The 12,021-nt window shown below is 43.4% G+C and overlaps 1 protein-coding gene across 2 annotated transcripts in view; it reads right to left on the bottom strand.

Annotated features, from left to right (window-relative positions):
- The window catches only part of LOC112144814 (RNA-binding protein Musashi homolog 1), a 33,114-nt gene that overhangs the window by 19,728 nt on the left and 1,365 nt on the right, over positions 1-12,021 (bottom strand). The window contains exons 1-4 of one of the 2 annotated variants that reach the window (XM_024269617.2): positions 5,373-5,524; positions 4,807-4,847; positions 4,419-4,500; positions 4,208-4,292 (exon numbers count right to left, since the gene is read on the bottom strand). In XM_024269617.2, the coding sequence (XP_024125385.1) occupies positions 4,208-4,292; positions 4,419-4,500; positions 4,807-4,847; positions 5,373-5,437 (273 nt within the window). In that variant the 5' untranslated portion in view covers positions 5,438-5,524. Of the gene's footprint in view, positions 1-4,207; positions 4,293-4,418; positions 4,501-4,806; positions 4,848-5,372; positions 5,525-12,021 lie in introns of those variants that run through there. The other variant, XM_024269618.2, reaches the window with a different exon arrangement.

Below are 12,021 nucleotides of genomic sequence, written 5' to 3'. Positions count from 1 at the left end.
AAAAAAAAAAAAAAAAAAAAACCCAATCCAGTTTGTTTCCTTCAATCCGATTAGTCGCTTTTCAGATCCATACTAATTACAGCACAGGAGCTAACCCCCCTCCCTCCCCATGGCTGTCCCTCAGCCCACCCCGCCTCCAGTTTTGCCCATGTCAGCAGGAACAGCTAATTTTCTTGTCTGGAGCGAAGAGCCACTGCTAGAATCTAAACTCTCCGGTGACCAGGTGTTGGACTGGAGAAGACTGAAGCGATGGAAGGGGGGGGTGCACAAGTGCTGATATCGTCGACAGCTAGAGAGGAAAGCAGCTATTTTAACACCTTGCTGGCAAGTACTACTGTAGCTACGCAGACACTGGTGCTAAAAGCAACAATTACCTGCCACTGTAACACGCGGCTTTCGATTTTAGTCCATGCATAACACACACAAAAAAATGAACCATTTTCTCCAAAAACCAGTTCTGTAAAAATAAAATTGTAGCTCAGTATTTCTGGCTTTGGAAGTAAATAAATGCCATGGAACACTACAAAGTCTGTGTGGAGTTCCTGGCAGGAGAGGTGGCCCCTTTTTTTCAATTGTTTTTTCTGAGAATATCTGCTCTTGACTTCTCTTCTTCCTGTGGATTGTTCTAGGTAAAATATTTCTTAGATAAAACAAATAGCAGTTGTCCCCCTTCTTCTCTGTTCAGAGAAACACAACGGCGCACCACAGCCCCGAGGCCATGCTCGGCCCCGGCAGGAAATCTAACCTCCAACCAAAACAACCACCTCTCTCCGAAAACAATAGGGAACCTCTGGTTTTTCGTAGCAGGTAGCAAAAGCGGCGTTTTTGTTGATATTTACCCTATGAGGTTATACTTTATTATTAGTTTTAGGGATTTTTCTAAGGAAGGATTAAAAACAACACCAGATGTAACCGCACTGTAAATGTTTAATACCAAATGAAGCAGGTGGAATGGACCTTGCACCGCCTCATGTGCCGTCCGTCCTCACACTGTGAACGGGTCTGACGCGTCTTCTATTCTATTTTTTTTTATTTCACAGCCTTTTCTACACCAACGAAAGCCTCAACCTAAAGTGCAAAAAAAAAAAATCCAACAAGGTTCAAATATTCCTCATTCCAGAGAGGACAACAATAGAGAGGAGAGCCAGACCAGGTGTGTTACAGAAACACAGCGCCGAGAAAATCTGTCATGATAAACAGATTTTTGGCTCTTCCTGCCACCCCCCCCCCCCTGTTTGTCCCCATTCTATCCAGCATTCCTCATTGATAAATGTTATTGAAGCACTTTAAAGTTTCCAAGTTACCATGGCAAATGATGATATTATTAAACAAATTAGCCAAAAAAGAATTGCAACAAAAAGGCACAATCATAGAACCCTCAAAAAAAATGATTGCCTCAATAATTTATTTATTTATTTAAGGATCCCCATTAGTCTCAACCGAAGGTGAGACTATTCTTCCTGGGGTCCACAATATTAATAATAGTCTCATCGAGCCCAAGCAACCACTTTCAAGGAAAAATCTTTGTAAACGCGCATATCAAGATATAGAATGTGTACATTGAAAGCGTGTTGAGAGTTAAACCATGTCAAACTTTGACCTCAGATTTGGTGGTTACGTATGGGTAGCGTCTCCTGCAACTTGTGCCAACCATTTGAAAATTGACCATGGAGGAGAAATTAAAGCATTGTTTGTTCTCGGCCGGAATTATATGACACTAAAATCTCGCTCCCACTGAGTGGTACAGTACAGCAGGAGTAGTACGGTATGGTCTAGTTAATTCGGACGAGCGCTTTCACTCAGTTAAGCCTCACTTCCACTGAGCGATTTGTTTTCATGGTGCATGTGTGGCGTAGACCGCTAGCGTGTCATTGCAGTGCGACGACTACTTTACAGTGCGGTTACATCTGGTGTTGTTTTTAATTGCAGCGGATCGTCTTACTTTACATTTTGTACATCATGTTTAACGGATGGGGGCCCTCAAGAGGTACGGAATCCATTTAACAATGGAAATGTTCAAAATAACGGATCGAACCGGACCGTACCATACCGGACTGCTCAGTGGAAACGAGCTGTAAGCCTTTCATTTGTTAAGAAAGAGCTTTGAAAGAAAAAACCAAGATGAGTGAAATTTGCACCGCTTCATTCAACATTTCGCACCAATACTCTTCCAGCTACAGGAACCACTAGTATCGGGTGGCAACAGTCCACTGTTTGCTAAATGTGCGTTCAAGAATGCGCTAATAGCGGTGCAAATGTAGCATAATACCTACGTTGGTCCATTGGGCAAAACGTAGCAATTGTACAAAAACTTGTCCCCACCCACGTCACTTTGTGACTTGCTGGCAGTCCCCATTAAATCACATGCCCCCAACCTTGGTTGGGGTCTCCTGTTTATGATAAGCATTTTTATCCCGTCTGTGACCCAGTACCATGTGGCCCTCGGAAGAGTACCGGTTCATGGCCCGGAGGTTGGGGGCCCATGAGTTGGGGACACCCAACAAATAAAAAGTGGCGTGGAGGGGGCCCGAACCATATGTCCATAAATGACGAGATGGGAGTGAGAATGGGTTGTCTTATTTATCCTCTACTGGCCTACTTAGGGTCACGTGATTTTTTTTAACAAAAAACATGGCAGGTATCACCTCGTTGAGCTGTAAAATAGGATAGCCTTGCAACAAATGAGCCCTTTACTTTGATAACATCCATTTATTTTTAACATGTGGTCTTTAGTTTCATTTAGTTTTTTTTTCAAAATTGGTTCTGAAATTGTAGGATAGCTATGTTTAATTTATTTCATTTACATCTGCTGGCTCACATGAGGTCAAATGACAAGTGAATTTTTCTCACAAAGCCTGAGAAATGCAGATCTATTTGATCCATTCCCATTATTATTGTGGAGCCTCATGCTGTATTTTGGTTTATAATAGGGCAACGCCTAAGCCCACCAGTGGTCTGCCAAGCTGAGCTTCCAAAACCATTCTAAACCAGTGTTCACACTGCACACACACACTCCTGAAGACTTCAGCACTACCTTGTTTTAAGAGGTAACATGAGTCACTGAATAACACTTTGCAGTTGCTTCCTCTCAAGCAAAAACACAACAGCAGTCCTGTGTGTAATAAATCCCAGTTGTCCACAAAGATTCACCTATTTGGAATAATTCAAAAATGGCTGCACTTGAACAGAGCAAACACGACACAAGCCGAGCGCCTGACATGACTTGACATAATCTGTGTGTGTGTCGGTGCTCGGCCGCATGACTGAGCCCAGCACCTTAAGTTAATGCAAAATAGCTGAGAAGTTGTTATGGAGACATGAATCCCATTGGGTTGTGAGCAGTTACAGCACCGTCTCCAGAGGCTGGCGTCACCCCCGGCAACAGACTTGCTCCAACAACTAACCAACTCTACCTTTCTCCACCCCTGGGCTCTGCTGCCTTTCTGTGCCACCGATTTTCACTCTCAAATGATCCCATTATGCATGTGTGCGCGTGTGTGTGTTTGTGCGGTTAGGAAGGACAACAAGCTGACAAAGACACACCCATGCCCCAGCTCCTGCAGCCAATCTACATCACCAGAACAGCATCATTCACACCTTCTTAGTTATTCAAATCCGAGTCAGCAGCTCTGATTCTCGGCAAACAAACCACCCAGATTAGCTGTGTAATCTCGCCATTATCGCACAGGATTCACACACAAGAATGACCTTCATCTAGTGAGCGACTTGTCCCGTCGCCTCATTTCCATCTGCAGGTCTGGAAAATGTTCTTCAATCAGAAAATCTCTCCCAGTCCTTTTTTGTAAAGGAGCTATTTTCCCCTTGCAGGCTGGCTCTGCATCACCTCAGCATCCAGCGAAAGTTTCTTTCCCTGCAACTTCACCGGCTGCAACTAAAAGATAAAAATGCGATACTGCTTACCAAAAAAAAAGGGAAAATGTTAGCATGCGAGCTCTGCATTAAAAAAAATCTGTAAGGGTTTTGCAGGGTCTTCTACCCCATTCAGGTCCCCCAGGTAACCATGGCAATGAAGACCAAGAAAGAACGCTTTCATGTTGGCGCCCTGAACCAGGATTTGGAGGGGGAAATGAGCAGACAGGAGGAGGAGGAGGAGGGAAGGAGGAGTGTGGCTGCTCCTAAACTTTACAAGCCATTCAGTGCAGGAGGCAGGGAAACAAACAAACATGAGTTGCACCAAAAAACTCACCGTTTTGGAATCAAGTTCGTGTCTATTTTGCGCCAAAACCTTTTCCACTCCGGCTTGGTCTGCGTATGTTACAAAGCCAAACCCCCTGCATACACAAAAAAAGGAAAACACGCAGAGAGAATCACGCAGAGGCGCACGCAGCCTTCGTGGAAAAGCATGAGGTCGTCGTTGATAGGACGGCGGGGCGCACACGCCTCCCTCTTTTTCTTACCTCGACCGCTTGGTAACGGGATCCCGCATCACCATGCACTCCTTCACCTCACCAAATTTGCCGAAGTACTCCCGCAAGCCCTCTGCAAGACATCGAGGAAACACTTAGGAGCAGAATTATCCCCCATCGGTCAAAAAAAGGAAGAGGGAGCTGGAGGACAAGGATGCGCTCCTGACACCGAAACTTCTGATTTAACGCAAAAATAATCCAAGGTTTGTGCGTGATTGGACAGCGTTTAATCAGCGCACGTCTAAATCTTCCATCCCTGCGTGAATAGCGGGCTCTGATTGACCCGCCTCGCGCCTAACTTTATTTATAGGGCAGCATGCGGGACATAAAAGACTTGTAAATAAAAAAATAAAAAAAAGTCGCGTGCGGGACAACTCACCTTGCGTTGTCTGCCAACTCAGCCCCCCGATGAACATTTTGCTGAACGAGAGAAAAGACAAAGTCACAGGTTTTCAAGCACAAACAGACATTTAGGAGCAAATCTGAGGGGATTATGGGTCAACACAGCATCAATAAAGTCAGAAGAAAGCATCGGCCATGTTGCGGAGTCACCCGCCGGCCAGCCGGGCCGTTATAATCCCCGAGAGCAGGAGGAGGAGAAAACAACCAAAAAAGAAAAAAGGATTTTTCCCAGATTGATGGAGAAGTTGTAATGTGGCCTTCTGGAGGGAAATAAACAAACAAGAGAGGGGAGGGGGACAAGCAGCGGCGCGTCTGCTTCTCATCCGCTGAGTGGATCCATCCCACACACCGAGGAGGCGCGCACGCACGCACAGACACACGCGGCGTGCTTGTCTTTTGTCTCGGCTCCAGCTCCCGCGGGCTGAACTCAACTTAAGTCCAAGGTTGAACTCGAACCGGCGGCCGAGAGGAGGCGAGCGGATCGCTGCGCGCGCGGGGGAACTGCCTGCCCGCTGCTCGCACGCGCGCGCTCGGGGCCGTTACCAGGGGTCGTGGGGGGAGTTGTCCGTGCCGGAGGACAGGCTGCTCTGGCTCCCTTCCGTGTCCATTCCCGCTCCTGCTTGTATTCCCGCACTGTGAGGCGAGGAGAGGCAGTGGAGGCTTCACCGCTGCTGCTGCTCCAGACTCAGGGGCGGGCAGCCNNAAGGAGGGGTGAGCGAGGAAACACACGAATGCGTACGCGCTCCGAGTCAGGCTCCGCCCCCACCTCGTTCTTCCCGTAGCCCTAACCCAGCCTCGGACCTCCCCTCGCCCCCCTCCCCTCCGCCTGCTGCACATTGCCTGCTTTTATTCATGCTGCCACTGGCGCTCTCCCTGTAGTGTTTCCCCGCCGTTCTTGTCATTGGTTGATCGCAACAGCATGGCCCGTTAAAGGAGACATATGTTTTTTTTTTTTTTCTAAACCAAAAGTTAACACAATTTCCTGAGGTATCAATGGCACTGGGTCACACGAGGCTGCATCCGTTTTCTAGTAGAGCACTCTGAAATCCATTCATTGCTACATGTGCTGCCCCTATTGTCTGTTCTTGTTCTACCATATACCCAAAAAACAGTAGGTACATCACACATTTGTATAAAAGGCTCACATGTGTGATTTAATGAAGGGAAAACGAATAAACTTCCAAAATGAAGCACATTTGAAAACAAATATATATATATATAAACAGGAGCCTATCAGTTTACTCTGTCCCTAAGAACTACATTTTAAAAAGTCTAATGCAAAACCATCCAATAGAAAGAACATACTTTCATCTGGTTTCATTAAAAAAATCAACTTTTTTGAGCTTTTTTTTATACTAATTCCTCATGAAAAAACAGCCCCAAAGCAGTAACCCGATAGTTTTCATGGATTATTCTGCTCTAAACCCTTCAAATGGAGAACCATGGAAAAATGGTATCTTCAAATTCCCAATCAATGATGTCATCAATAGATTTCAGTAAGCTATGTTAGCGGTGCTAGCACTAGGAGTCACAACATTGGTTTTCTAACTTTTAAAAAAATCATCTTTGTATCAAAGTGTCTTTGGCTCACATTGAACCCCACAGTGCTCCTGGTGGTCATAGTTTTGGCCACAGAGCTGCCTCTAAACTTTTTTAAAGATTGATATGCATATTGTGTACCCTTACACTCTTGACCCGAAATTTTAATTGCACAAGGTACCACAACGACCCCAAAGACTTCTGCAGGAAGTTTCTGACTGGTAGACGAATTTTCTTTTGTAACATTGCATTTATATAGGCCAATCCACTTTCATACAGGCCAGGGTAACAAAACAGTCATCTCTGAAGTGGCAGTCGCAGAAAAAAAGTCTGGCTGGTCTGTTGCATGCACCTGAAGATAAACTGCAACCTTTTCTGATGAAAAAAACTTCTTTAGGAAGTTTGAACAAACTCCTACATCTCTAGCAACCTAAAGAACATTTTCTCCACTAAAAAGACAGTGAGTTATGAGTCCTTGTTTTTTCTCTGCACATTAGATACAAGAGGAACTATTTCTTGTCAGAGTTTATGCTAAAGCAGCAACGCTTTGCCGATGATCACCGTAAACTCGGTGGAGAAAGTGGGTGTGTGCCAGCTCTGCCCGGGGGGGGCGGAGACTATTCCTGAAAGGGGCTGTCCTCACTTTATGATGTAAGCTTGTGAGAACAAGCTGGTTTTCATGGGTAGAGGAGGAGCGGCTGCTAAGAGTGGTGGTTTTTAGAGGAATACTCAGAAATATGCGAAAGGATCAAAACACCGCTTTGAGGTTCTTTATAGTGAGGAATAAGCATTTTACTTCACTTAAAAGCTCAAAAAGTTGTTTTTTCATAGTATGACCCCTTTACTGAGAGCCATGTCTGTGTTGTACTACTTGACAGACACCCACTCATTTGAGCTAAATGACATTGGTAGTGATTGGTTCAAGCCGTGGTGAGTCAACATTTATTTTGGTAACCACTTCCACCAGTCAGGAGTGAACTTGTTGGAAATCCACTCTCCTTTCACTGAAAGCAGGCTCAGAAGAATATGTTTATTGTCAAACGCTTTAAATGTTTGGTGTGGGGGCCAGCAAGAACCACATGCTTTTATTGAGGCATCTGATTGGTCAGTTCTTAACTTGAATTAAAAAAGCAAAAAACTGTGATGCTGAATCTGTAAATTTCTTAATAGAAATTTATGGGATTTTAGCTTCTTGGAACCAGTTCCTATTTGGAATGCAACAGGGGAGGGGGACATCAATCAGTCCAGTTCTTTATATACAGTCAATGGTATCAATTAACAAAAGTAGCACGCTAACATCAGGATTAGCCTGCTTTGGTCCAATCTGTCCCGTCTGGAGTGCATAGAAATTAAAAGTAACCCCCACTGGGAGTAAATTAGTGATAGTTAGTGGTGGTCAGCATTCATCTAGTGGTTAGTATTCAAACTACCAAATGGGTAGTTAGATTCCTGGATTTGTGCAAAAACAGAAGCTAAAGCTTAGCCAGACAGTCTGTGCATAGTCTTTAGTGGTGATTCAACCACCCAGAACCATAATCTGGGAGTATGGCAGCCCAAACAAAGAGATGACATAATTGTGTGTCGAAGATTTTGATTTGATAGCTACTCGAAAAACCCAAACTGAAGCTCCCAGAAAAAGAATTATTATTTTTCCATATTTTCCTCCTCACATGTAATGCTTGATGTACAGTGGTGTCTCTCTTTTCAGTTACTTCTCAGGAACAGGAACTCCAAAGACCAGGATCTGAACTGGTGGATTTGGATGAACTCACATGGGAGAAATTACATTAGAAACACAAGTACAAGCCATGTTTTTTAATCATTTACTAAAGCCCTGTCACTCATTAGGCGTCCCTGCAGATCAGTTAAATTTCTGACTTTGCTGTCAAAGAGCAGGGGTAATGAACTGAAAAACAATGTCTTTCCGCAGCGCCAGGTTAGGCCTCAGGTGCAGGGCAGATTACTGGATGGGTCTTCTGGGTAAAAGCCCAGACTCTTGAGGAGTCAGGGGGATTCGTGTTCTCACACAATAAAAATATGAAAGAGGGAGGGAGGGAGGGAGGAGGGGAAGCACAAGGAGGAGAAATCAAGCAAAATGTTTCCACAGGAACTAAATTCCACATGAAGAAAACACGTTTGACGATGGTGTGAAAACGTCAAGAATAAAAATAAACACAAAACAGAAAAAAAAGAAAAATCAAACAAAATACAGCAATTTGTGAATACAATTCTCTGGTGTTTGGACAGATGAAAAGACGAAGTGAAATTACAAAAATAAGGCAAAACTGCAGCTAAAAAAAACACTGAAAGAAAGGAAATTCTTCTCTAGCTGTAAAGTGGCTTTTGAGCAAAATAGTCACAGAATAACAGCTTTAAAACTGGGTTTCAACCAAACTTGCTCCAGTTTTAAGTGTAAAATAACCACAACATTAATCTTTTCTTAAAACACCAGAGAGAAAAGTGTCGAAGTGGCTGCTTCATCTCACTGAAAACATATATTCACCCCAGAAGGCATTTTTCTTTTTTAATGAAACAATGTTTTTTGGAACTTTGTGTAACATCTTGTAATGAATTTATGTGAAAACTAAAGACTCAATATTCTCTCAGGGATATAAAAGAAACGCCTCAAATAAAACAATTGGGAAATCCAAGACACTAAATGTAAAAAAAAGAAACAAAAAGTTGACACAAATGATCAAAGTCAAGGAAGACTGAACAATGATGTAAAAATGAAGAGAGCTAAACATAAGACACCACGGCATTAATAAATGATTTATAGCAAAATACTTACTTTTGGTTTTCATTCACATTGTTTAAGGAGAGAGGGGCTGCTGTTTCCAGAACCACCCCTTCTGGAATATTTAGGGATTTATCACTGGAATTCAGATTTTTAGTTCGCACATTTTCTATCATTTCTTTGATTTGACTCTATTAACTGTTTATGACAGGGTTGTCAAACTCAATCGCTCATGGGCCCAAAATCTAAAACACACAGTAGGTTGCGAGCCAAACAAGATTAAACATATATATAAAAAAAAAACAAATTGCTAAAACTTTAAAAACATATAGTTTTTAAACAAAATATGAGTAAAAACAGACAGGAATATTATTCCAGATTAAATCAACTTAAACCTTAAATAACTTTCTGTTTTTTGCTCTACATAATTATGTATTCTGTCAAAATTATAAAAGTTGGAAATAAAGTAAATGTTAAAAGAAAAAACCCTCAAATTTCTTTATTTGTATATATAAAAAAATAAACTTATAATTATCCCAAAAAACTTTGCTCTCCATAAAATATATCCTGTAAAAATTATGTTATATAGGAAGTCGTTTTTTTCTGGCAACACCAGCAGCTGATACACTGTATAATGGGATTTGTAGTTAATTTTGTAGTTATGTTCAAGACACATTGGGCCTGCTGTCAGATCTGGCAGCGCAAAGAATCGTGGGATATTGTTCCCTTAGCCCGGGGGTCGGCAACCTGCGGCTCTGGAGCCGCATGCGGCTCTTTAAGCACTGCCTTGCAGCTCATTGGCGCTTTTTCAAAAATGTTTGAAAATGAAAAAAAAATGTTGGAAGCAAATATATTTTTTTGCTTTAATACGGTTTCTGTAGGAGGACAAACATGACACAAACATCCTTTACGTTGCGAGATGAGTGAAGGTGCTTCCACGCCGCTGCGTCAGCGCACAATCAAGCGCACACTCTCAATGAAAAGTCAATGCAAACATGCGCACACCAGAATTCTTGGTCCATGCGTCTGGAGCGCACGTGAGCGCACGTTGCTACGCGGGTTTTGAAGTCGGGTCGCGAGCTCCACGTACAAATCGGCACGCATTGAGCGCGCGCTGAATCTTCAATTCGGTTCAAGATTTCCGAGAAGCCCCTGGCTGCAGCCTTGAGATTTCCACGCACAGTCGCAGCAGCGTGGAGCTGTGACCAATCAAGGAGCCGGATTTGGGAGCTGCTTGTGGGCGGAGTCTGCTTCAAAGCACAGAAGAGCCAAACGTGATCACGAAGGAGAAATGAATCATTACGGTTTGTGTCCGGTCAGGGTAATATGACACCAAGATAATAATAATAATAATGGATTGGATTTATCTGCGCTTTTCCAGACGCTCAAAGCGCTTACATTGTATATCCATTATTCATTCACACATCATTCATACTTGGTGATGGTAAGCTACTACTGTAGCCACAGCTGCCCTGGGGCAGGCTGACAGAGGCGTGGCTGCCAGTGCCAGTACGCGCCTACGCCCCCTCTGACCATCACCGGAACATTCATACGCATTCACACACCAGTGCAGTCACACTGGAGGCAAGCAGGGTTAAGTGCCTTGCCCAAGAACACAACGACACTTGGCTGACGGGAGCCGGAATCGAACCGCCTATCCTTCGATCATTGGCCGACCCGCTCTACCACCTGAGGCACTGCCGCCCATAATGAGATGAGATGAGCGCTAATGAACAGTAGAAGAAGAATAGAAGAAGAATCCCCACCCGCCACTGCGTGCGTGACCGCGCTGCTCCGGTGTGGATATCACCTGCAGAGCGCGGCGATGTGCGGGTCTCATCCACCGGCCGCGTGCGGTGCGTGGCGGGGAGGAGATTCTCCTTCGATTGTATTTTTACTGTTCATTAGCGCTCATCTGCATCTACAACAGGGAGAACCGAAAGTAAAAGTGTTGAAAATCCCCCAAATCTTTCTGAAGACTTTTGTTTTCACAACTCTGTCCTTTTAAATGTCCGACTAAAAAACTCACGCGCGCTCCAGACTTGGAGGGCAGGAATTTAGGTGTGCACACGTTTATATTGACTCTTCATTGAAAGTGTACTCTTGATTGACGCGGCCAGTGTGGAAGCACCTTAAAGGTGCACGTTACATTTTTGTGATTTTTTTCAAATCCTCAAAATAAAAATGACATCAAAAATCGTATTTCTTTATTGCATTTCTTTAATTTCATCAAAGCAATGAAACAAACTGTAATTCATTCATATTGTAGTGATGGTCTCAGACACGCTGGGCTTGCTGTCGGTCTGGCAGCGCAAGGAATTGTGGGTTACCCGTTCTTTTGCCTGTCTGACTGGAATTGGATTTAAGTTTGGGTTTTCCTCAATGTGTTTTGTTGTCTGACTGTTTAACATTTGTTGGCATTTATGATTTTGTCCTGTTATGTTTGAATCCTTCCTGCTCCTGGAGTGAGAATGAGGGAGAGACTGATGACAAGCCCCTCTCCTTGAGTCATTGAGGGATGTCAAAATAAAAGCTTGTATGTTCATTATGAGACTATTCGCTTTTGTCAGCTAGTTAACAGCTGCAAGTCCTCTCTAACTTGTCATGAAACTAAAATTGAGGTTTACATGAAGCGAGGACACGCAGCAGCAGGAGAAATAATCGAAAAATAATCGTAAAATCACGGACGTGATTAATAGACACATTCTCCACGTGTTGCCTTCATTGTAAGACTTATATAAGGCATTTCAGTTTATGCGGCTCCAGAGATATTTGTTTTTTATTGTATTGGTCCAAAGTGGCTCTTTCACCATTTTGGGTTGCCGACCCCTGATCTAGTCAAATGTTTCAATAATCTATATGTACTGAATTATATTTCCACTGAAAAACCCTGGTGCCTAAAGAGTTACAAATAAA

The sequence above is a fragment of the Oryzias melastigma genome, linkage group LG5 (assembly GCF_002922805.2).
Source record: "Oryzias melastigma strain HK-1 linkage group LG5, ASM292280v2, whole genome shotgun sequence".
NCBI lineage: Eukaryota > Metazoa > Chordata > Actinopteri > Beloniformes > Adrianichthyidae > Oryzias > Oryzias melastigma.
The sequence above is the reverse complement of the archived record's forward strand: the minus strand, read 5'-3'. Positions and strand labels throughout refer to the sequence as shown.